Source organism: Chelonia mydas, chromosome 5, assembly GCF_015237465.2.
Source record: "Chelonia mydas isolate rCheMyd1 chromosome 5, rCheMyd1.pri.v2, whole genome shotgun sequence".
In the NCBI taxonomy this organism is placed as follows: domain Eukaryota; kingdom Metazoa; phylum Chordata; order Testudines; family Cheloniidae; genus Chelonia; species Chelonia mydas.
Genome location: NC_051245.2, coordinates 71043498 through 71069801, shown reverse-complemented (window position 1 = coordinate 71069801; position 26304 = coordinate 71043498). Strand labels below are relative to the sequence as shown.

At 39.6% G+C, this 26304-nt stretch overlaps 1 protein-coding gene across 2 annotated transcripts in view; it reads right to left on the bottom strand.

Annotated features, from left to right (window-relative positions):
• KCNN2 (potassium calcium-activated channel subfamily N member 2) overlaps window positions 1–26304 on the bottom strand; it is a 177445-nt gene that overhangs the window by 21386 nt on the left and 129755 nt on the right. For both annotated transcript variants that reach the window (XM_043547272.1, XM_027817824.3), the window contains exon 8: window positions 9998–10139. In XM_043547272.1, the coding sequence (XP_043403207.1) occupies window positions 9998–10139 (142 nt within the window). The remainder of the gene's footprint in view (window positions 1–9997; window positions 10140–26304) is intronic.

Below are 26304 nucleotides of genomic sequence, written 5' to 3'. Positions count from 1 at the left end.
TTATGCATAAACGTCAGTTCACAGCAAACTGATATTTATTTTCTCTTTTTTGTTTTGGATTCTTAACAGAAGATCTGTTCCCAATGTTAACACTGCAGCTAGATTCTCCTCCTTTTCCTTCATTACCTATCTACTCTCATATATTAAATGCCACAAACTACATTAATGGGATGGTACTGTTGAGATTTTGCTACACACACAGAAAACCATGACATTCAAAGTTATTGTTTCAATACTAATTGTATGTAGTATTTTCTGTTACTGTATAACTATAGTATATTGTTCTGCTTTACTACATAACTGCAGTGCATGCCATAATGAGGGAACTTCAGTTAATGGGAGCGGGATTGGGCCCATAGATGTTTGCATTTATTTTCCTTTAAAGAAAAAGCAAGTAAGGCCAAGAATCTTAGAACTGTAGGGGCCCTCGTTAAGTCATCTAGTCCTGCCTCTGGCATCAAGGCAGGACTACGTATTATCTAGAAAAGGAGTACCTGTGGCACCTTAGAGACTAACAAATGTATTTGAGCATAAGCTTTTGTGAGCTTTTCTTTTTGCGAATATAGACTAACACGGCTGCTACTCTGAAACCTGTATTATCTAGACCATCCTTGAGAGGTGATTTGTCCTACCTGTTAACAACCTGTAACGATGGAGATTCCACAACCTCCCTAGATAATTTGTTCCAGTGCTTAAGTACCCTGACAGTTAGGAAGTTTTTCCTAATGTCTAATCTAAATCTCCCTTACTGCAATTTAAACTCAATACTTCTTGTCCAGTCGTCAGTGGAAATGGAGAACAATTTAACAACCTGTTAAATACTTGAAGAGTGTTATGTTCCACTTCAGTCTTCTTTTCTCCAGACTAAAAACATACCTTTTTTTCCTCACCAATCTTTCCTCAGAGGTCATGTTTTGTAGACATATCATCATTTTTGTTGTTGTCCTCTGGACTTTCTCCAATTTATCCACTTCATTCCTAAATCATAGTGACTAAAATTGGCCACTGCAATTCAGTGGTCTTATTAATGCTGAGTAAAGCAGAAGAATTACTTCTTGTGTCTTGCTTACAACACTCCTGCTGATACATCCCAGAATGAAGTTTCCATTTTTTTAAACAGTATGACACTATTGACTCATATTTAGTTTGTGATCCACTATAACCTGCAGATCCTTTTCTGCAGTACTCTTTCCTGGTAGTCAATTTTCGTTTTGTATTTGTACAATTGATTATTCCTTCCAAAGCATAGTACTTTGCATTTGTCCTTACTAAACTTCATCCTGTTTATTTCAGACCATTTCTCCAATTTGTCAAGATCATTTTGAATTCTATTCCTGTCCACCAAAGCACTTGCAACCCCTCCCGGTTTGATATTGTCTGCAAACTTTATAAGTAGGGGTCTACCAAATTTACAGCTGTAAAAATTGTGTCTCAGACCGTGAAATCTGATCTCCTCCATGAAATCTGGTCTCTGGACACCCAGCTCTGAAGGCAGAGTGGAAAGCAGTGGCTGCTGGCTGGGTGCCCAGCTCTGAAGGCATGGTATTGTGGAATAAATGCATCTTAACAGTTTGCAAAAGTGTGATAATGACCTTAACGTATATATGTCTCTTTTCCTGGTTAGTTCTCTCAAAATAGATCACATTAAATAAATAATCCATAAACAAGTTTACTTTCAACCCAAAGGGAAATGTTTCTGGAGAGTTAGGAGCACCTGAAAACAGTAGTTTCAAATAAGAGTTCCTCTTTAACTGTAACAGAAACTGCACACTGTCTAATTAACATTGAGAAGACCTGTTATAAAGAGATATGTGGGGGCAAATTCTTTCAACCTATGCAAATGCTGAGTATGTTTAAATTGTGCAGGAGAGTCCCACAGAGCTTGGGGGGATGGAATTATTTCCCCCACAGGGCTGAGGAACATCTATGTTGCATCTCCATCCCAGCTTCCGTAGCTCATGGTCCTTAGTGGTACGTAGAGGCCACTGCCCTTCACAGTCACATATCCCAGCTCTTCCCTAGTCTGTCCCAAACCCCCTGTTCAGAAACATGGTTTAGCCTGTGCAAAGCCTTCTCCTTCCCATATAGCAGAAACACTGCAGTCCTGGTACCTTTTAGGTCCTAAGCATGTATGTTAGAGGAGGTAAGGTTTGCCCCTTTTAAAGCAAATACAGACTTTAATTTTCAAAATGATATGTCCTTTAGTTCCTATGCATCCCTGATTTACACCTGGACTTTGAGAGTTGAACCTCAGCAGGACAGGCCTGAATACTTGTTCCTTACTAGAGATTTTTAATTGGCTCGTAAAACTGGTGAAAGCTAGTACGTTAGCATCAGCTTGCCACAACTATCTTCATTGTGACTATTCCTGATAACTGGTCACCTTTGTGAGGAAGGGGTTCATGATCCAGCCCTTAGAATGTGCTATCTAAAGATCTTCTGAAAGAAATTGCTAACTCCCCTCCCCCACCCACTTCTACTGTGCAGTTTAAGAATACCTTCTACATTCACTTGCTTCATCGTTAAGCTTAATGAGCTCTCCAGTGCAGGCATTTACTTTAATAATAATAATGGTATTCAAGTTGTGCAATGAATCTTACTGCAGATGATAAAAAATAGAAGTTTCAGCAACACAGGAACACAGAGCTGGAAGGGAACTCCTGTGTCACTGAGTTCAGGCCCTTGCTATTGCAGGCCACCCTGTTTCATAACTGACAACTTAGCCACCTCAAAGAGTCCATAAGATAATTATTTGGTTAAAAGCAACCCTCAATCAAGCTACATCAGACATCTGTGTGCATCCCACAATATAACAGTTATCACAATCTTCATTCTCCCATTTATTTTAGGAACATAGGATCTGACATAATAGATCCATCTAATCCAGTATCTTGCCTCTTGCTGTGACAAACACATGATACTTCAGAGGAAAGCAAATCCTTATCTCTGTACCACCATCATGTCCCATCCTATTCTGCAGTGCTGCATGTCAGAGGAAAATATTCCTTCCTGATCCTTGCAGCAGGATTCTTGGATGCCATTATTTTCTCTTGCAGAAATACAAAAATGTATACATTATATATAAAATTATTTTTAGATTATCTATTTAAATTTTCAGAGTTGTGGAAAATTATGGGGAGGGTCGGACAATAATTATTAAATGACAGTAAACGCAAATTCAAAAAGTTAAAGTTTATAACCATTAAAGTACAAATTGTCAACATAACATCAAAACAGACAAAGTGAATATCCTTAAATCAAACTCTATGAAGTTCTGAAGCAGCATTTTCCTTACTTTACCTATCTGTACCTTTCAATTATTATTGATAGAAATAGTGTTTTGTTGGCTTGTGTGTGGTGATATCAATATTTACTGATAAAAATCTAATCCTGCCAAGCTTACTTATCAAGATTTATAAAGTTACTCAGACACACTGACTTGCTGACCACCTGTGAGAGTGAATTCCAAAGAGATTATATGTTCATGAAGAGATATTTCTATTTATTTGTTCTAAATTTACTGGCCCTTAATTAAGATGAATACATCCCTTGTATGAAATGGTCTAAAAAGAAGGGATTGTTCAATTTCCTTTGCACCCATCATACATTTTTAATAGCTTAGTCATGCACCCTGACTCTTCTCCTTTCCACACTATGTAATTCTAGATCTTCCAATCTCTCATCAGATGTAAGTCTCCCATCAGCACTAATGCTTTTCACGTCTCTCCTTTGACTCTTTTGAGCTAAATCCACAAAGAGGACTTAGGCTCAGCACTGCAGTGCCTAACTTCAGGTGCTCTGCCACTGAATAGAATCCACAGTTCCAAGTTAGGTACCCAGGCTCCCTGTACAAGGCATTGGGGGAGCTAGGCACCTAACAGTGAGACTCTCAAAAGCCAGCAGGGATACTGAGCAGGGAGCTACCTAACATAGCCAACAGAAAATGCCGAAGTGTGTGTGTGGGGGGGAGGGGTTTATAGTGTGTGTGTGGGACGGATGACATGCTGCATCTTGTCCAGTCTCTGGGGCTTGTCCTACCCTCCACTGTTGCCCTTTGATGTGGGAGTGGTGCAAGCTCAGGTGACAGGCTCCTGTCTGGTGGTAGGTAGGGACACAGCAGTGATACAGTCTGCTCATCAGGGGAGTAGCCATTCTGGGCATTCTGTTTCAGCCCCTCCCTTCACATCCTTAGTCTAGTATCCAATATCTCCTATGATGGTTGGGGCTAATCAGATTGCCAGTTCTGGGAGCTGAGAGGGATTTCCCCCCCTACGATGAATCGGCAAACTGGAATGTAGATTTTTCCCCTTCCATTCAGCATCCAGGATGTCTGGTTTGGGTGTGGGTGTGAATTTACAACGGTCACAAAGCTGGTGGGTTCAAGTTCAGTTGGTGGGCTAAGCAGGGTCCAGCAGAGCTCCCTGCATACTGGTTGAAGGCATTCCCATGGCATATTCAGGAGGTATGACTATGCCTGGTACAGCATGTGGCTCCTCATATCTAATACCTCTGCCGTGGAGGAGACCCTCTGGCTGGGACTCTGATTTCCATTATGGTCCCCTGGCAGGCCGGTCTAAGAGTGTAGAGGGGGCACAGCCTTTACACTCACCCAGGTTTATAGTTCAGCTGGCACCAATGGCCCACATGAAGTCCACTCTGGAACAATCCTGCTGAGTAGTTCGGGATGGCTACCCCAGTTAGGTTTTACTTGTCAATAAAGTTGCAACCTTCATATTTAACCATACTATGGTGTCTGTGTTACATTGTTTCTTTGGGTATGTCTACACTACCAGCGGATCAGCAGGCAGCGATTGATCCAGCGGGGGTCGATTTATCACGTCTAGTCTAGACACGATAAATTGACCCCCGAGCACTCTCCCATCAACTCCTGTACTCCACTGCCATGAGAGGCGCAGGCAGAGTCGATGGGGGAGCGGCAGCAGTTGACTCACCACAGTAAAGACACCGGGGTGAGTAGGTCTAAGTACATCGACTTCAGCTACGTTATTCACATAGCTGAAGTTGCGTAACTGAGATCGATCTCCCCCACCCCCCAGTGTAGATCAGGGCTTTGTCCACAACAACTGCACACGTCTAGTGCTTCTAAATGAACCACGGCTCAACATAATGTTGTGACAACAGATTATGCATCATTTCTCCCAGTTTTTAAAGTATCCAAATGTCCTATTTGTGTTTTGTTGCTGCTGCTGCTTTGTTTTTTGTTGTTGTTTAAGCTGCTCCTGCACCCAGAACAGACCTTTAAATGCATCTATTCTTGATGACTCCTGAGGTATTTTCCCTTCAGTTTATCCTTGAAGTTCAGAGTCTATCAACATATATTAGAAGTTCAGGCTATTTTCTGGCAACAGGAGTTAGTGGGATTTAAATGATGTTACCTAGTCCAGTTTCCCAAGACAATGAACTCTATCTGGAGTCTGACAATATATCATTAGTTTTAATAGTCAAGGCAAACTGTAAACACTCAATGTCTACTTCTCTAACAAGTCATTATTAGATTGTTCCCAATATTGACTCTTAGGTACTTTATGTAACAGCTCTTGAATCCACTCACTACAACTGCCTCCCATTACTTAAATAGGTTTCCATTAGCAACAATATTTTCCCTTTTTACTTATCGTTACTTATTTTCCTATCTACTCCTTTATCAGGGCCCTTAATAAGAGTTTCTGAAAACCCAATTAAATTAGATACAGATCATGGTTATCTACTAATTTACTTCCTTTTTTGAAAGGTTAGAGTCATGATTTTCCTCATATAAATGTTGACGGACTGACCTTATTTGGACATATTTATTGAAGTGGTGTACTATTAGACCTTTGAATTTGACTACGAATCATTTCTATAGAACCAAGGTGAGGTTTACCAGATGGTAATTCCTGGCAGCTTGCATTTTTCAAAATAGACCAAAAATTAGCTTTCCAGTCTTCAGAACGAGTTGCTGTCTTTAAGGAGCTATGGCTAAGTCTTGTAGCCTTTTGCTCTTGGAGTTCAGTCCCAAGGATCACATGTTCATTAGTGTGCCCACTATTTTATGCCCTTCAGAACACTAGCAGGAAAACCATCTATATTTACAATACTGGAATTTCTCCAATTGCTCCATAGCCTCCTTCTTAAAGATGTCAGTCTGTCAGAGCCAAATTCCAACTTCCCTTAAAAGTGTTGCCGGGGCCGGGAATTTCTATATTATCCTATTTTAACTTTACCATTTTTTCCATTGCTTCTCTCCTTTTCAGGAGTTTAGAGTAGGAGTTCTCAAACTGTGGGTCACGACCCCATTGCCAGGGCTGGTGTTAAGACTTGCTGGGGTCCAGGGCCAAAGCTGAAGCCCGAGCCCCACTGCACAGGGGTGAAGCCAAAGTCCAAAGGCTTTAGCCCTGGGCTGCGGGGCTCAGGCTTTGGTTTCAGCCCTGGGCAGAAGGGCTCAGGTTACGACCCCCGGCCTGGAGCTGAAGCCCTTGGGCTTCGGCTTTGCACCCCCCAACCCCCATGCACAGGGTGGTGGGGCTCGAGCTTTGCCCCCCCATCTTGGGTGGTGGGGCTCAGGTGGGCTCAGGCTTTGATACCCCTTCCGGGGGTTGTTAATAATTTTTGTTGTCAGAAGGGGGTTGCAGCGCACTGAAGTTTGAGAAACGCTGGTTGAGAGTGTTTACAGTCTGTCCATTTCTCTAGGGCAGGGGTTCTCAACCTTTTTCTTTCTGAAGCCCCCCCAACATGCTATAAAAATTGCATAGCCCACCTGTGCCACAACAACTAGTTTTCTGCATATAAAAGCCAGGGCCGCCATTAGGGGTAGCAAGGAGGGCAACTGCCCAGACCCCATACCACAGGTGGCACCATAAAGCTAAGTTACTCGGACTTCAGCTTCAGCCCCTGGTGGTGGGACTCGGGGGGCCTTGGCTGCAGTCCCATGCAGCAGGACTTTGGCTTTCTGCCCTGGGCCCCAGCAAGTCTGATGCCAGCCATGTTTGGCGGACCCCCTGAAACCTGCTCAGACCCCTGGTTCAGAACCACTGCTCTAGGTGTTCATATCACACCCATCACCATGCTAACGGAAACTGACTGTGTCAGTCATATTTGAAGCCTTAGTGCTTTTAATGTATTTGGAGAATCTGTAATTATTTACTTCATGCCTTTGATTATGTTCTTCATATTCTCTCTGCATTTTATGGGCCAAATTATCAAAAAAGGGTCTTGCGTGGCCTGGCCTCCAACTGTGTGTGTAACTTTGCATATGCAAACACTAAACATTAAATGGTAATTTAATTCATTTTTCACCAAATACAGTAGAACCAACTGTGGTAAACTATTTTATGCTTGCAGTAGAATCACATTCTCATAAGTAAAATGATAACTATTGCTTATCATTCCAGTCTTGAGTGTGATTAATTCATGAGTATGGAGAAAGATACTCGCAACAATTTGGAGTCAGTAAAAATAAAATAATAAAAAACAATGTTCTTACCACATTACAGTTATACAGCAGACTCTTAACCATCAAAGTCTTCAAAAAGAGGCCCTAATGCTAATCTCAGCTATGCTAGCATTGGTGTCAATGGAGTTGTACTGGTGTGAAACCAGGGGTGAAAGTAAGTCTAGGGGCTTACTGGTACGGGGCTGGACTGGGGCCGGCTCTGGCCCCCGGAAGGGGCGGGGCCTCGGGTGGAAGGGGTGGGGCTGGGGGAGGTCAGAGCCAGCCCTGGCCCACCCTGTACCGGCAAGTGCCTCCTTCCCCCTCCCCAGGGTAACAGTGGTAGCCACGGGCTCTGGCAGCGGTTTAAAGGGCCCTGGGTGATAGCGGCGGCAGGGGTCCTGGGCCCTTTAAATCGTCCCCGGAGTCCCGCCGCCGCTTCCCCAGGGCTCCGGCCACCACTACCGCACCGGGCCCTTTAAATCGTCCCTGGAGCCTGCCAGAGCCCTGGGGAAGTGGTGGCGGGGCTCCGGGGACGATTTAAAGGGCCCAGGGCTCGGCCATTGCTACCGCCCCGGGCCCTTTAAATCTCCGCCCCAGCCCCGCCGCCGCTACCCCAGGGGTCCTGCAGCGGGGCTCTGGCAGCAATTTAAAGGGCTGGGGGCTCCAGCCACTGCTGGGCGCCGCAGGCCCTTTAAATTGCCCCTGGAGGAAGCTGATCCACCCTGGTATGAAGCACCAGCTTTTGCCAGTACGCCGTACCGGGGTGTACCGGCTTACTTTCACCTCTGTGTGAAACCCACATGACGTCAGAGCCAGTGTCAGTGCACTTACCACCCCTTTTTGAGGCTAGGAAGCCCATCGTAAGAGTTCTGGATAAAATTTACTTTGCACACAAGGATTTTTCATATTGCAAATATCAACCATGTTCCAAAATTTGCTTTGAATGCATATTCAGATTAATTTAAAACCAAAGGTTGGCTCAGTAATTCTTCAAACACTTAGGAAAAGATGATACATAGGGAGAGACAATGTTTTATCCTTCTTCAGTACCTGTAGCATGACCCAATCAGCTGCTGTTGCTTCTCATTTCTGAAACGGAGTGGGGGACTGTTTCCTTACAGTCTCTCCCCACAGTAGTGGGTGCTTTTCTTCCCTCTTCTTCCTACACTACTCATGTCAGATTCCCCCATGGCAAGTTCTTCTTCAAGCCCCCCTCTTTGGTATCAGAACCCATCTTGTACTGAGGAGGAGAGTCAAGCACCCTGGAAGATGGCAAATTTGAGCTTGCTTTGATACACTCTATGGAAGCTTTCTGTTTCACTCCTCAATCTTCCAGGCTTTGTTTTAAGATTAAATTGCAATCTGTATTTTAAAACAAGCTGTATTTGCCACTATCAGCACACTTTGCTAAAAGGGCATGGAGACTTTCTTATTATCTCAACCACTCTAAGTCAATGACAAGAAATCTATCATAAGTAAAAGAACAGTTGGCATAAAGTCTGCAAGCCTTCCAGAGTGTATTAGTCTACTTCACATTTTAGAAACAGAAGTATATATCATTCTATAAAAAGAAAAAGGAATTATTTTCAGATGAATTTATCTGCCAGAATATCTGTACAGAAAAGGCAACTTTTAGAAAACAACCCTTAGTTATCATTAGGTATGAGCCAAAATCCCAACACCTGTTTAATGAAAGGCAGGTGTTCAAGCTATATTTTTTTTGTGTGTGAACACAAGAATAGGAAGTTATTAAACTAAGAGAAAAATATAACCAATATATGAAGTTGGGTTACCATTGGTACTGATTTGGGGCCAGCTTAAATTACATTTATTCATGAATAAGAATTGCAGGGTCAAGCCCTTTATTACTAACATTCTGCAGCAAAATAAGATCAAATGAAATATTGTTGCTCTCTCCACTATTTGGCTTTAACCAAATACCACGGTCAGTTATAGTGCATTAGCCAAAAGGTACAACCTTAGTAATACAGTATAACAGTATAGTAACAAATGCCACATTAGGATTGCACTTATGGTAGACACATTATATAAACCTACTTAAAAGCAATGTATATATGTGGACTACCTTAGAAAACTTATGCACAGTAAAACATGTTATGGGAGACTAGTCACAGTAGCTTTTCTATATATTTAAATAACTTTTAAATGTTAAGGAACAGGTATAGGAATTATAGTTTTGCTATTATTATTGATCTACTTACATATGCCCAAATACAAAGCAAGATCCATAAAAAAGCGTTGTCGCTATTTCGTAACCTTTAGAAACAGGCTTTATTGAGACTCTGATTCTCAGAACAGCAGCAGGTTAGACTTGGTTTCTCCGTGTTTCATGCTAAAGCTCTGCATTTACCTGTGAACGCTCTTAGTTAGCGCCAGAATGAAAGATCTAGGGAGTGGCCCAAAGTAACCTATGTACTGTACAAACTACTGATAAGCATTTTATATCACCACCAAGAAGTGATGTTTTAAAGCCAACAATCTTGTGTTAGACTTGATTTAACTGAATACATGAGAAAGTTAGTGAAGAAAATCAGTGACACTTACCATTATTCCAGTAAGTAAACAGACTCCTTTCCCACAGTACGTATTAGGTACCATGTCACCATATCCAATAGATAGGAAAGTTATTGAAATCAACCACATGGCTCCAAGGAAGTTGCTAGTAACATCCTGTTGATCGTGGTACCTAAGAGATGGAAACAACAATTAACTCTATAATAAATACTTCTACTAAATTTCTGTGTTTTGAGAGGGAGCTTTCACTAGCTGATGTCTCAGCTGTTTCTTCTCAAAAGATGTAATGCTATTTTTATTTATGTATTTTTGTTTTGTTTTGTTTCTGGAGATAAGCAGTTGTTATATAAAACTGAGACACAACAACAAAAATCAGCGGGTACAACAGCAGAGGTATTTATCTGTGCTATTTAGTTGATATACTTTTATTATTACCTAATGTGGTGGAAGCCTTTGGCTGAAAAATTCCCTGCCCGCCCACCAGAATCACTTCATTAGGGGGAAAACTCTCCACCTCCACAGGTGCTGAAGCCTCCTGTGCAGTGGGACCAGCACAATCTGCTGCCTACACGGAAGTAGCAGTGGGTCTCTGCAGGTGGTGGTGGAGGCATGGGTGGGCTGAGGGCAGGGCACCCCGTTCATCTCCCCAGCGACCGGTCTGAGTATAGCCTTGTAAGCAGAGGTTCATTATTAAACTGACATGCGGATACTGAATTAAACTGAAGCAGTCTGGCACCATCATTCTACTTTACTACATTCAACAGCTACATTGCATTCCGACTTGACCATGAAAGGTTCATGTTAAAAATGTAAATATTTCTTTTTGTTAAAATTCAGTACTGACTATACATTGATTTTTGGGGATGTGCATTTTTGTTAAAATACTCTAGAACAATACAACTATTCCCCCGCCTCCAAAGAGAACAGTCTCAGAGAGAGGTTAAACAATATAGTGGCCCTTATATTACATTTGGGCCCAAACAGCTGTGAATCCAGTGGGACCTGCTTTAGGATCAAAACTTGTTGCCAACATACATAGTCTGAATGAAATGAATGCTCACCAGTGAAGCTTCTGGCAATTAGGGCAAATGGAAATCTTGTCTCCCAGGCACAGAGCAACACAGAGAGACTCTCCCTTTCTGCTATTGAAGCTTCAGGGTAACCCCACAGCTGCCAGGCTGTCCTACATGAGTGGTTTAGGCTGGAGTATTCTGGTGTTGCCCTCCCCATGGTGTACCCTGAGCCACTGTCCTCACTGGGCACAAGGACCACTTGTGGAGCTGTGCTCCATGAGATGCAGGAGCACACTGTCTCCTACCACAAAAGCAATTTCCTTAACTTTGCTTCCTTAAGAGTCTCCTATGCTTGCAGAGATGGGCTAGGATTGCACAGGGAATGCATCAAAAGCTCTCTCATTCACAGAGTGGACACCGTCACGACACTATGCTATGTCAGAGATGCAAGGATGTACATTTTTAACAGCACAATTATCAATGGTAATTTTCCAGGTTTCACTTGAGAGGTGTATCATAATTAGTAAGGTCTTTTAGATGAAATATTCACTAAAGCTGTCTGCATCTATATTTAGTAGCACACCACTTCAAGGACCTGTTCAAATGTTTTTATCTTGTCAGCTCTCAGCAACAAGCTGACTGATCTCTGGGATTTCCCACTCTGGTTATTTTAGCCTTTGATTTAGCAAGGAACACAAGAACATGCTTAACAGTGCTACCAACTGTTGTGATTTTACCACGAGTCTCATGATATTTGGTGTTTTCATTAAAGCCCCTCAAGCAATGTGGTTAAAAACTCCTCATGCAATGAGATAACAGCTTTCATAAAACAAAGAAAAGTTTCCAGCCCTAATGACTGCAGAAAACAAGCTTGGAATTGTGACCCCCTACTGCTCAAAAACCAGAAGGCAAAACAAAGAAAACCAAACAATGCATTAAATTTTATAATCTCATGACTTTTAAGCCAGCTTCATGACTTTTGTGGCCTGAGTCATGCTTTTGAATCCCTGAGGTTAGTAATCTAGCTTTAAATATTTGCTTGACTCCTACTGATTTTAATGAGACTATTTATGTTCTTAAAATTAAGCACATGCTTAAGTACTTTGCTGACTCATGACCTGTATGTCTTTATTTATTTATTGGATCAGGCTCTAAGGGCTTGATCCTGCATCATGAAAGTCAATAGGAATTTTTCTGACTTCAGTGGGAGCATGCAGGTACAGGCCCCATCTCTATATTTAAGATGTTGCATGCACTGTATATATGATCAATTACAGAGTGAATCCATCTATATTAAAAATGGAAGAGATGAAGAACATTTTCTGCATACTAGAAATTGCAATGTTGCATTTACCAGCTCTATGAGAATGACAATAACTGCAAAAGGATAAATGAGCCATTAAATCAGTTCAGTTTGAAATATCTATTTTTTACCTTTCAGACTTGTTTTAAATGCATTTTTAGTTATGCCAGACCCAGAGATATAAACCCTCTATTTATCCACAGAACAAGTAAAATGTGTATAGTGGCAGTTCAAACTTTCCCACAGTGTTCTACCAACATACCTCAAATCTGTCACAGAGAATACTTCTAAGAGTGAGAGGGCAGATGGGTTCTGTCCATTGTCTCTCTGCTGAGCTTACCAGTGACGGAGCCAATTGGATTGGTGATTATTGTGGTGAGGACACCTGCCCACTAGCAGCTGGAACCAATTTACCGAGATCACCAACTCTCCTGCAGAAAGACTACTGAACAGCCATCAGCTGACAATAACATTTGCTCAATAATAACCTGGGCTGGATTTTGAATGGCAACCTAGATGTTAAAGACTCCATAATCCAACTGCTATCCATTCCTTCTATGTCTGAAATAGCTCCACCACATGACAGTGTAGTCATCAGTGAGCAGTTTAGATGCTATCGTATCAAAAGTTTAATAAAACTGTAGCAAGACAAAAAACAATGGTTAGATAAAATTGCCTTAACACAGTTTTGTATAGCAGATTTTGTATAGGTTATCATTACAGCGAAAAGCTGGGTCATTTCAGAAAGCATGTGCAGTAAAACTGTGTCCGACTCAGATTGTTCTTATACAAGAATGGCAAGTAAGAAGAAGTGTGCAGACACACTCTATAAACATTTTACTTACAAAAATAAGTGGCCACATTACAAAACACTATGACCAAGTTAAACTAGATAAAATGAGGGCAAATTTGGACCCGTCTAACGGTCCATGAGTCGGAGGTGGGAGCTCTGAAATGGATCAGAGGGCCACATTAGACATAATTCTGTTTTGTTTAACTTTATCACTCAAACACCGATCACATTTTTAATGTGATATGGCTTGGCTATTTCTTAAAAAAAAATTAATTAAATAGAAACATACTGTAGAAGTTGCCATACTGGATCACACCAGTGGCCTGTCTAGTTCAGTGTCCTGTCTCTGACACTGGTCAGTACTTCCTGTTTCTGAGGAAGCAGCAAGAAATCCTGAGTAGATAATTATGGAACAAATTGCCCTTAGAGGAATTTCTTCCTAATATACAACAATTCACAGTTGGCTTGTACCATGAAGCTCTATATCCTTTCACACAAACAAACCACCTTATCAATGTAACTGTGGATCTTCTCGCTATCCATAGAAAAGTCTATGCCTTTTTTGAATCCTACAAAGCCTCACTGATATTTGTGGCAATGAGCTTCACAGGGTGATTGTGTACTGTATACAAAACAGTATTTCCCTTTATCAGTTGAGATGAGACACTATTTCCTTTATTGCTGGGATGAGATATTTACTTTTTTCCTAAAGAAAATTAAAGGGAATATCAATAAGAATGGCCTGGCCCGTCTTCCATTTGGTTTACAAAACTCTGTGAGGCAAAAGGGGGCAGAAACTGGCCTCGTCTCCCCAGCTAGATATTTCCTCCATTTAGAGGAATTCTTGGCAAGCATACAGGTGGTTCCTACATAAAGCCCCTGAAAACTCTGACATAAATGGTTACTGATGTGTGGGATCAGCGAGATTACAGAAGCATTGAAGTAGCTCTCCAGCTGACAGATGGTTCCTTGGGATCAGTTATCACCTAATGGAGATTCATACAGATGGGGTAAAAACAGCCCCAGGATCTGGGGTGCATCTGGCTCCCTGTATCCCTCTAAGGATCTGGAACAATGCATTTCTAACTGATTTGACAGAAATAAAATAAGAAATCAATAAAAATTTATGTACAGCTTGAAGAAGACTTGAACACAATATCTTGAAATATCAGATAGAAAATTAGGGGCTGATATTGTTCCCTGGGAAGTCAGTGGCAGAACTACCAATGACTTTAGAAGGATGTAGGAACGAGCTCTTTATCCACTATAACTTTTGGCTAACTTAGTGGAAATATAGAGGCAATAATTTGGCCACCAGAAGGCTCTGTCTAGTGCATATCCATTAATAGAACAGAAATATTCAGGATTCCTAAAATACTAATTTCAAAACTGAATGTATGGAATATAAAGTTCTTATGCAGTACATTCCATAGGTCTTACCACATGCATTCCAAATGTCACGGATATTAAACAAAACACTTTTCAGAATCTTTTGATTCATTAACAAAAAGACGTATTTAAATATTTTATTATAATGCAATATTTTTGGACAATGAAAGCAAGCCTTGAGAACAGTCACCCATTTGAAATAGAGAATAAGAGCTAGCACATTTTAAACCCAACTAGAACCACAACAGGAACGGAACTCACTGGGACACAACTGCCCTGCTCCGGCAGCACAAAGGGCTGCTTACTACAGCAGAAGATTCCCCTGGTGTGTGGGAATCCTTGGCTGGTGCAAAGCAGACACAGGCAGCTTTCTCTTACATCATCTTCCTCCCTGCTGTAGGGATACCCTAAAAGAAGGAGAGGGCACAACCAGAAAACATTTCACTGTAATGGGGGGCAGTTACAAACCGACATAAGTTAGAGTAGTCCTGAGATTAGAGTAGTCCTGAGATCGTGCCAAGGGCTGAAACGATTATGCCTTTGCAAAAAAAGAGTAGGTGTGCTCCTTCTCACGTTGAAGTTAAGGAGTTTTGCCATTGGCTTCAAGAGTATTAGGATCAGATTCCTCAACTAATAAAGTTGCAGTAATTCAATACTCCAGATTCCATGTCAAGTCTAGGCCTACAGAGATTGTAACAGTAGTGCTCTTTTTCTAATACGGCTCAAATCAATATCATGATTCAAAATTATTTTCCTTCATAATTGCATTTGTATTTGGTGATATCTCATTTTAACTGCTATGTCTCCCTGTAGCAGCACATATTTATCACCCAGTAGTTCTGCCTTGACAACTGCTTACGTTCATCTTAAAAATGACGAGTAAAAAGAAACAAAATGTAAATTTTAGCTTAACCAATGACATATTACTTCACTCTTAGTAGCTTTGTTTCAGTTTAGCCTACTTCACCTGACAGCTGACTGACAAATTTCACATTCCTTGATTTTATTTTCCTAGACAATCCAAGCAAAAAATTATTGTGGTATCAGCTGAGATGACCATCCTTTTTGCCAGGGGAAAATATAACAGACTGTTTGTATAGTAATCATAAAAATAAGTAAAAAATCTTAGCTTGAAATACCTTGCCAAGTCAAGTATGGTTTGTTAAATATTAAAACTCTTAGACTAATAACAGCTGAAAGTTTGTTCAGCCCATTAAATCAGAAACTTGTCAAGGCTCAGATAAGACACTGATTTATTTAATTAGCTATTAAAGTTCTCCCACTATATTAAATCTTTTTGGCTGTTAAGTGCCTTTTCAGGTCTAGTTAGACAGTAGGCATAAGCAGGTTCCCCCCCGCCTTTTAATACAGTGATGATCACAGATAGGTCTTTATTTTTCCACCATTTAAAAAGCAAAATCAACTGTGCTTAAAGCAACATACACCATGACTCAAAGTTGGCTTCTGTGAAGTCAATGGAAAAAACTTCCGTCAATGGGCTTTGGAGGGGTGAGATGGTTTCAAGTAGGTGATATTCGATTTCCTTCTTTTTTTCCCTCTGTCATCTTTGCTGGCCTCCTACAAACATTTATGAACAACAGCAAAATTTTTCTTGCAACACGAATAATTTCACAAATACACCAGGTGCTAAAGCAGATGTCTGTAACCCACAAACATAGATGCAAAAATACAGCAATTATAAATTAAGCTAAAGGTAAAAGGTATAGGCAAGTGGTCTTTTCTGAAGGTACTGAGGTCAAAATGTTGCAAGTAACTATAATTTCTCTCTTTTTTAATTAAACATTTATTCATTTTTGAGAATATTTATAAAGGTAATGATTAGCTTGTACGTAAGAGAAATAAAGGCCACTGCCCTGGTTTTCAAAGGTGCGGAGCACATGCAGCTTCCAGAGATTTCAAAATCTAGCCAGAGTCCTCAAACTTCTGCAGTTCTTTCCACTGTTTATAAAGGAGTCTGTCAAGAGCTGTAATTTTCAGCTAAATTATTATATCAGTAGTCAGCCTTCAGAAACAAACAGGATTTCCACCTTTGCAAGAGAAGCCATTTGACTTCATGTGTAGCCTGAAGGAACCAGAATTTCTAAGAGTTTGGATGACCCAACTTTAACTCTGTTAGTCCTAATATGGAAGTTCCAGATGTTACAGGATTATTCACATCTAAAATAAAATTGGTTCTGGCACAGACATCCTTCTACAAACTGTTCACATGATGGCAGTCCAAGAACACAAATACTGATGAATCATAGACTTTGCTGCATCACCAGCATCTCTCCCTGCCTTAAATAAATGAGAAGTGTTCCTGTACATTAAGGAGCATCTCTGTTGAACTAACATTAACTGAAGACTGTTTAATATTTGTGACAAATATTATTTCATTAAGATGCAGTTAAGTGCATCTCTCAGGGAAACTAGTTTCTCAAGGCTTATTGCTGTTTCCCTCACCAGGAAAGAATATACTATAACAGAAGGCCTATCATATTTACCATTTCCTTAAGTAGTTTTAACATATAGTGATTCCAGAGCACTAAGATCAAATTGGTGTTCCAAAAAATGCTTTAACTGTAGATGCTGCCAAGAGCATTCTTGAGACAGCATGGAGGCAGATCCTTGATTAGAATGGAGCTATGACAATTTACAGCAGCTTATGATCTGCCTCTGGGTATCTTGTAGGGCCTTAAATATACCTGCTTGAATTAACTGGGACAGAGTTAGAACTCCCCACAGAAGCACTATAGCGCTGCTCAGAAGACTGACTAAATGTTGATAATCTTACACAACTATCATGTATTAAAGCCAATGATGAATACCAAGCCCTCTCCTGGGCCTCCTATGTGAAACTGATGTCCAAACATCCGAAACATCCCTAAACAGGAATAGTGGTATTTTAATTCACTATCATATTCAGTCATTTTAAATAACCACTGTTACTATTGTACTTTCTCTAGCAAACATTTAGAAATATTTCTATGTACACAAACAATAGCAGAACTGCAATCTCAGCTGACTTTGAGCTGAACAATGACAGCATGCAAAATTCAATCTGTCATTTAGTGCAAACTGGAATATATTTCAGATACACATGAATTGTTCATCTTGGTTTTATAGCACCATTCTTTATTGATTTAACCAAACATACACAATGTAACACCTCATCAGCAATAGGAAGAACTCATTCCTCAAAAACAATAATTCAGGAGTGATTTTATAATTGGGTTTTGATGACACAGATACTAAGTTAGATGCCTCACTAGATCGGTCTGTTAATTCTCTATAGGTAGATAATATTTGTTTTTATGTGTTCCCCTGCATAATCCAGTGTAAACTGTTCTGCATAACGAAAGACACACCTTCTACAAACATATCATAAGAAAAATCCATAGACTTTTATTTAGTGCTGAAGAAATATTCTGATAATTAAACTGATCTGAAAACTTCACTAGAGTAAAACAGGCTTTTCCACATGCCCACAAACTAAACAACTCTAGAAAACAATAGAATAATATCCCCAAGAGGTGGCAAGCACAACTAGGAGTTGTTCTAAGGACACTGCTGACCTCTCCCTTTGGAAGCAGCAGGATCACCGGGGAGAGACCTGTCTCTCACAAAGGTACCACCTCCTCTGTGTGCTCCACACATCCCGTAGTAAAGACATCTGCTCACTCATCTCTACTGCACCCATTCCCTTGAGAACCTCCTCCCCAATTATGGCACTCCACCAAGATATAGGACTACTCCTGTCGTGAAACAATTCCCATGTACTATCATCCCAATGAGACATCCAACCACTAAAAAGGCTCCCCTAATTGCTAATGCACCTCTCCCACCACTATGCAAGCTCCATGTGTGCTCTGCTCCCCAAAAGACTCGAGACCTTTAACATTCCTTAGGAGGAGGAAGTGAAAAATGTCATTAGCTTTTTGAAGACCAACCCTTGAAGAAATTAAACAGGTTTTTACAATAGCTCAAGCCTTCCCCTCTGCCTCACTGAGAACAAGAAATGGGAGGTGTCTTCTTCCAGTTCATCCCCTCCACTCCACCCACACACTTCCTTTATGAAGAGGAGAAATGGGGCTCTCTGAGCCCAGATAACTTTTCTGAGTAGTTGGAAGGACAGTAATGTAACAAGATTGCTCAGTTACACTGTGTATAATTATCTCTTGCAGAGCACCTATCAACAATTCTGCTACTTCACAGCAGAGACAAAAGTTATGCTGAACTCACACACACAAATGAAATGGTATCTTTCATTACATTTTTACACAGCAAAAATATTAGTGTCATCTTTTCACACTTCACATATAATGCTAAATCAAAATTTGGACTAGGTTTGTTCATGCAGCTCTTTTCCTGACCTTGAGAGCACTGGGGAAAGGCACCTCCTTTGCTCTGCAAGGCTCAGCACTTCCCCCTCTGGCAGTGGGGGGCTCTGGAGTAAATCAGTCCCAGTCCAGAGAGCTTTTAATTCCTCACTCAGGTTTTATTTTTCAGTATTTTACAAGCTGGGCCTGCGTGTTGGCCCAAACAGTACTCTTCAGCCAAACAAACAAAAAAATTTGTAACACAAAAAGGGAGTACCTCTCCCTGCCCCCTCTCTGGGGTGCTGTCTTGTTATGCTGGCTCTCGAATGCCAGTCCTTCTCAAAACAGGCAGGTAGCATGGTTACTTCCCTTACAGGGAGGAAAGCAGCCTTTCAGCCAAGAGAAACCCTTTTTCCCTTAGGTACCTTGTCTCTCTTCCCTCTCTCTCACCAGAAAAGTTTTTCTTTTTTTTTTTTTTTTTTTAAAGGTCACAGGCAGCCCTTAATTGGACTCAGGTGTCCCTAGTTGACCTGAAGTAACCTCTTTTCAGCTTGGGGGAAAGACCTTTACAATTCTAGGGCTCACATACTGCCCTCCACCACTTTCTTACAGCTGTCCAACCTGACTTTGTCACAGCGCATAATGAGCTTGTCCCCCCTAATTTAACAACACTCTTACAACTACAGAACCCTCTTCGTTGATTTCAAGTAGATTCAGATAACTCAGATGAAATCCTGGCTCCAAAGAGATCACTAGGAAAATTCCCCCTGATTTCAATAGTGCTAGGATTTCGTCCCTCATTTTTGATGAAGCATCAGCAAAATCAGTTTTTTAAAAATGTTTTTCTGCCCTAAAATATATTTGCACTCAAATACTTCTGAAATGTTTATTTTTGTGTTGTCTTGGATTCAAGTTTTTGGCTCTTAATTTTGAATAAAGCTTCCTTTTTTAGTTTGATTTTATACATTGAAAGACATTTCACATTCATTCATTAAAACTAATTAAATTAAAGCTAATCAAATTAAATAAAAATTTATTTTTACTTCTTAAACGTTCTGAAGTGTGATAATGTTTCAATATATTGATATTTGTGGCTGAAACTTAGTTAACATTGGTGTATAATTTTTCCTGGATCAAAATTTGGAAGGCTACTAAACCTGCTTCAAGTTTAAGCCACTCTCTATCTATTAGAGCCCAGGAGGAGATAATATTGGAGGCATATTACCCAATATCTGCCTGCTGCAGGGTCCTTACACCTTCTCAGAAGCACCTGGTGCTGGCCACAGTATGACTATTTGTCCCTTCCTTTGTACATTTACCCCACAGGAATGTAGCCACTCCTGCGCTGTAATGCAGCTACTCCTGAGGTCATAATTCTATGCCTATTAGTAAATTTTGAGAATAAGAGCAGCACTGCTTCTACATTCACATTGATCCCCATAATCCCAATCACATATTCACAACCTTGACTTTCCCCTAAATGCACCGTGTTCTGTATCCTCTCCTCTCTGTGTAGGATACTGCTGATTTAAAAAAAAAAGAAAATTAATAAGAGCCAAAGTAAGCTTCCTACAAAATATTTTCTGATTGTTCAGTTAGCTAAAATTTTCCTCCAGACTTTCTTTATCTCCCATAATGACTTCTTCAGCCTGCCTCTCTCTTTCTCTGTAACATTTCACCATGAAAACTTTTATAACCAGTATGTGGCCAATCACCAGCCATTCAGCTTACTTGTTCATTGTTCTTCTTTCCCATACCTCAAGGCTGTTTGTCTCTTTCCGCTAAGCTCTTTGGAACAGGGATGGTGCTTCCTTTTATGTTTGGAAAGCACCTACCTTATTTTGGTCACTGCTGGAAACAGTAATGATAATAAAAATAAGTGTAGTTTGAGGAATTAAAAGAACATGTCATAAAGATTTGTATTAGACTTGGAAATGTTAATTAAAGATGCCAGTGTAACACCACAGTTGCCACCAATGGCCACAATCCTGTTGACATCAATGGAAAGTTTTGCAAGCATAAGGCCTGTGGGACTGTGTCCGGTGTGAGAAATTACAAGGATCGCTACATTACAAAGAAGAGGAAATGGAATGAGAAAATAGGTTAGAATACACAAAGAAAATAAAAAGAAAAAAATATGTATGGTGGGGAATCTACTCATTGCTAAACTTACATTAAAATATGGATGCAGAGGACAGAATGACATAAGCTGTAGAAGAAAATTAAAATCTGTCTGCAAGAAATGTCATAGAATTTATTTTCTATAGCTTGAGTGGTAAGTACTACAGATTTTTCAAAACAGCAAAGAGAGGTGCTACAATATAATTCTGAGTTCATTAAAACAGTGCTAGGCAGCAATATAAAACAAACAGAATTGTATTTAGTCACCGTCTGTGCCTCAGATTACATATTTATACAATAAATCTCATAGAAACCATAATTCTATCACAATACGTGAACATATACAGCATTCAGACCTTGTACATTACTGTATACTCGTCTGGCTAATTTACCCAAGAATTAATGCCTATAGGGAGGAGAAGAGGAAAATATTATTTAAAGACAGGCTACCCTGGTAATGTTAAAAAATTATATAAGAATTCATGAGATTTCAAGGTTCTGAAGAGCTCGCTAGAATATTTTAAATGTTCAGGCTTCTGTTATAAACCATTTGAAAGTCCCATTTCAGGAACATTTTGTATGAGATTCGGAAAAGGCATTTATATCACCTGCATTTACTAAGAATGAGCCAATGAAACTGGAAAGAAACAAATTAAAAATGGATAAAAGGATATTCTGTGACACAATGCATAATTAACCTATAGAATTTATTGCCACTAGATGTCATTAAGGACAAGAGATTAACAGGATTCAAAACAAATTTGACAGTTATATGTGTAATGAGAACATCCACAGTTACATTAGTGAGATTTAAAATGTATAAGTAATAAAAATCTTGATGTTTCATGGCATAAAGCAACCACTAACTGTCAGGGATTAGAAGGAATTTTGCCTATAGGCAAGTTTAATGGATCTGTTAATCTCTTCATGTTTCATAGAATCATAGAATATCAGGGTTGGAAGGGACCTCAGGAGGTCATCTAGTCCAACCCCCTGCTCAAAGCATAACTGATTTAGCAGAATTAATGTTAAGAATGAATTCTAGCATTACACATGCCCTGTAGCTTTCAAAGCAGATGAAACCAACTTCAGGATAACACCTCGAGTCAGGACAATCGTCATGACAAAGCATGATCCTTAAAAACCAGCACTGTGAATAGACAATTTGTGAGGTAGGGATACTTATAGGGAATTATAAGATGAAAAAGTTGAATGGAAAACAGAAACTGAAACAGTTTAGGCATAGCACTAAATATAGTTCTGCATGATTGTGGGACCAGACCCTGGTGAACACCCCTTAGTGGGGAGGGGAGTCATCCGGTATGATAACTAGCCAGACATATCAAAGAAATCTGAAAAGGATTCCTGCACTGTGAAGGGAACTTGAAAGAAATGAAATTAGAGGTATGTCTCTCTTACAGACTGGATGGCCAAGAAGATCACAGCGAAAAAATGATTTTTATAAAATGCTAAGTCTTCTTTTTTGTTCCTTTATCACAAAGAGCTTTATGCAGTTGTTATACGTGCTACTTCTTTTGTTTTAATTTCTGTTCTCCTAGACTGATATTTAGGAATTACCCAGAGAGGGAAAAAATAACCTAGCAAAGGGAGTCTGGAACCTGTCTCTTTTGGGATCATCATTCAAAAGGAGCATGGATTAAGAAGTTCCCTCCCATAAGGTGTGGCCCAATGGACACATGGAAAATGCCAACTAACCACAGATGAGAAACAAAGTACAGGGGATGAAGGCAATGGCAGGTTATTCCAAAATTGCCCATTATGGAGTGTCTTACACTTTCCTCTGAAGCAACTGATACAGATTTAATCTAATATGGTAATTCCTGTGTGGAGTTTTTATTGTTTTGCCAAAGTGACATGAAGGACCAATTTGAATGGTGGTTTCATATGGCTCAATATGTGGAAACAGACATCTACCCCCTTGGGCTTGACTATCCTCTCATTTACATGGATGTAAATCATGAGCAAGTGAGAAAGAATCAAGCTCTGTGTTTCTAAACAGGGTTCAATTTAAACAAAAGCATGCAAGAAAATAAATGAGGATTTTCATTTAAAAATACATATACTAGCTCTATCATTCTCTTATTCAGAAATTATAGGTGGGGCTGCTAGTGCTGCCTATGATTAATACTTCCCATTACAAGACCCTGTTTTCAGTTGCTAATTACTCTGCCAAATGTTAGCTATTTGGGCTGAAATATTTTATGCTGGGTAATTAAAGACTGTCTCACACAATGCAATGCACAAGGGGGCAAATAAGGTTGTACAGGCAGCCTTAATTCTGACATCTCCTCACATTTGCATGATTGACTTTGCAGCCTTAATAATGTTCTTTTAAGATAATTTGTGTGTGTGTATGAGTGTGTATTATATACATATATAAAAATGTGGCACTTTCTGCACCCATAGTTGTAGTGAGCAGCATAATATTAAAATTTGCATTAAGTATTGATTAAAACAGAATCCTTTTATTTGCAAAATATGCCTCAATTTCACAAAGTTTATAACCATATATTAGTTTAATATGTCTCATTTTAGGGATATCGATTCTTCACAATCAACAGTCCCTTAATGGATTCCACTGGGAATCTTTCAGCATATTCACTTGCGATCAATATACTCCTTCCTCATCTTCCTTTGTCTTGCATTGCATGTTTTCTCTGGGTATATTCTGCTACTATTTTATAAAAGGACAAGTTTTTTCAAAGCTAAAATCAAACAATCAATTCAGGTCCAAAGAAAACTGTCACTTAAACATAACTGCTTCATTCTCAGCAGACCAGAAAAAAGTATTAATCATAATTCACTTAAAACCAAACCCACTGGTGATATTTTTTCCCCTGACATAAAACTGCACAACCACGGAAAGCTTACCCTAGCCTTTCAGCCATACGGAGAAATCATGCTGCTGAGCTAATGCTGAGGTGTCTGGGAAGATACTGTGACAAACTGAATGGTCTCCAGGGTGTTTTTCTGCTATGAAACTAATTTCACATGTCATCATTCATTATGCAATTATTTTTTTTAATTCCTTGTTTTCTTCACTATAACAGCAAAGCTCCATGTATGCCATTCCACAAAAGGTAATAAAGCAGAAGCTTACAGTTGTAAAATTTAATCTTAACAGCTACAATACTTCAAAATAAAAATAGTTTTACTAGTGTGAGCAGATTTTCAAATGAAAAATATATAGAATAGGGAGGAAGGACAAACAATCTTATTTCCCTCAAAATTCCCTGATAAAATAAAATACTACTATTACCCAAAATATCTTTCCTATATAATACAGCGTTAATAACCATTTTACATAAACCTATGTATGAAGAACCTTTTAACTAACTTTGGGCCTGATCCAAAGCCCCTGAGAGTCAATAGAAAGATTCCTACTGATTTCCATTGGCTTTGGATCAGGCTCAGGTCTCATGCTACATTATTAGGACATTTCATTATTCCAAACAATTACTGCATCGATCATTATTTGTTTTTGTTTTTTTACCATTTTTAAAGGGAAAGGTTTTATTAATTTTTATGCTTCAACAATTCCTTCTGTTGGAAACTAGATAGGTTTTCCTGAATATTTGTAAGAGATTTCCAAAGAAGAACACGGTTTACTTGCTGCTTACTTAGTAAATGTAATTTCATGGAATATAAGAAAGTATAAAACACAGCTATTACATATTGTAATTCAGGAAACAAAGCAAAGAAAGCACATTTGTGAGATAAATATTATTTATATTTTTATATGAAACTCTTTAGCATGTTACTGCAAACACTTCTTAAAATTGCTTTCTCTTTCCCAAATTTTTACCACTTATCACCTCTGCAGGCAGACTTGGAAAATATTTATAAGGTGACTTGTCCAAAGATGATCTGGATCTCATATTTAGTTGTTCAACAAGAACATGTGGTTGTCCTAGCAATTTTGCAGTCAGACATAATTGGCAATGTACAATCTTCCTAAAGTGCAGTCTGGGGCCCAACTGCCTGAGCTATGCAAGTGGGAAAAAATTAACAGAGTATTGGGCTGAGAGAACAAATCACCCATTTCTTCTGCTGGTCACTAGTGCTTACTAGAAAACAGAGAGGAGGGCATTTTTATCTTCAGTTCCAACATACAATCCCGGGATGTACTGATGGGCAAGTGGAAAACAGCAAGTGGTAATTAAATTCCACTAGTCCAGAAAAGGTTGTTCCAAGCTGCCAGATACCAGGATTTTTCCTAACCTTCCACGGACGTCTTTAATTAAATATATTATTCCTTAGAATATATATAACAATATGGACATTCATTTTCAGGAGATTAGGAAATTTTTCTCCTTCCCTACAGACAAATCAAAAGTCTATGCTTTCTTTGGTAAGACTATTACACTGTTCCATGCCTAGCAGATTAGCAACTGGAAGCACAGAAAAAGATTTAAAGGTCTTCTATGACTGTATAGCACAGAGTAAAATGAAAAGAACTTTCATCACAGGTGTTGAAGAACAAATGCTGCAATGGGAGAAATACTGTACTTTTGTCTTGCTATCAATAAACATAACCTACTTGTACTGTCTATATTGACAGTAATATAAGAATATCATGCTTAGTTTATTGCACATCTCCAATATCAGATTTGAAGCCAGAAGTATTACCCAGCCAGATGCATTTGATAAAAATGAAAGCACCTCAAGTGATTTTCACAATGTCATGTATTAGGATTTTATACTGTCACCCATCACCATAGTATCTGGGCTAGTGGACTTCATGAATCTCTGGCTCTTCTCCCTTTTCATAGTAAAAACCTCTGCTTAAGGTAGAGTTTGGGATGTTTTGGTTTTGTTGGTCAGTCAATTTCTTTCTTTGATAATTTCAAGTCTGTTTGATTTGCTTCAGGGGAATGCAGATAGAAAGAGTGTCAATATAGTAAGTGTCATTCTTGTTGTAGTGGAAATGCTTTATCAAAAGGAAGATTTTGCAGTGTTTCCTAAAGATGGAAACATTGCATTCACATAATCACCTCTGGAAGTTCGTTCATAGCTAGATTGACCAAGAAAACCTTGTTGTCAACCTTCATGCACTTCATTCTAGGCTTTGTGATGTGCGATGTCCATTCACCCAGTGATCTCGTATATATTGTAACCCTTCTGCCCATCAGAGTTGGCAGCAACAAGGGCTGGGTTCAATATCTAGGCGTTCCGTTTCAATAACACAATGCAAAACCAGCTCAAGCCCCCACCCAGTGACCTGGGACAATTACATACCACCCCCCTGGGCACCTCTAAGAGGCAATACTTCCCCTCTCGCAAGCACAGAGTCTGAGTGTAGCAAAAGCCTTTTAATAAAGGAGGGAAACAATGCAGCATTATGTTGGGGAAACACCACAAACAGGATTCATAACACT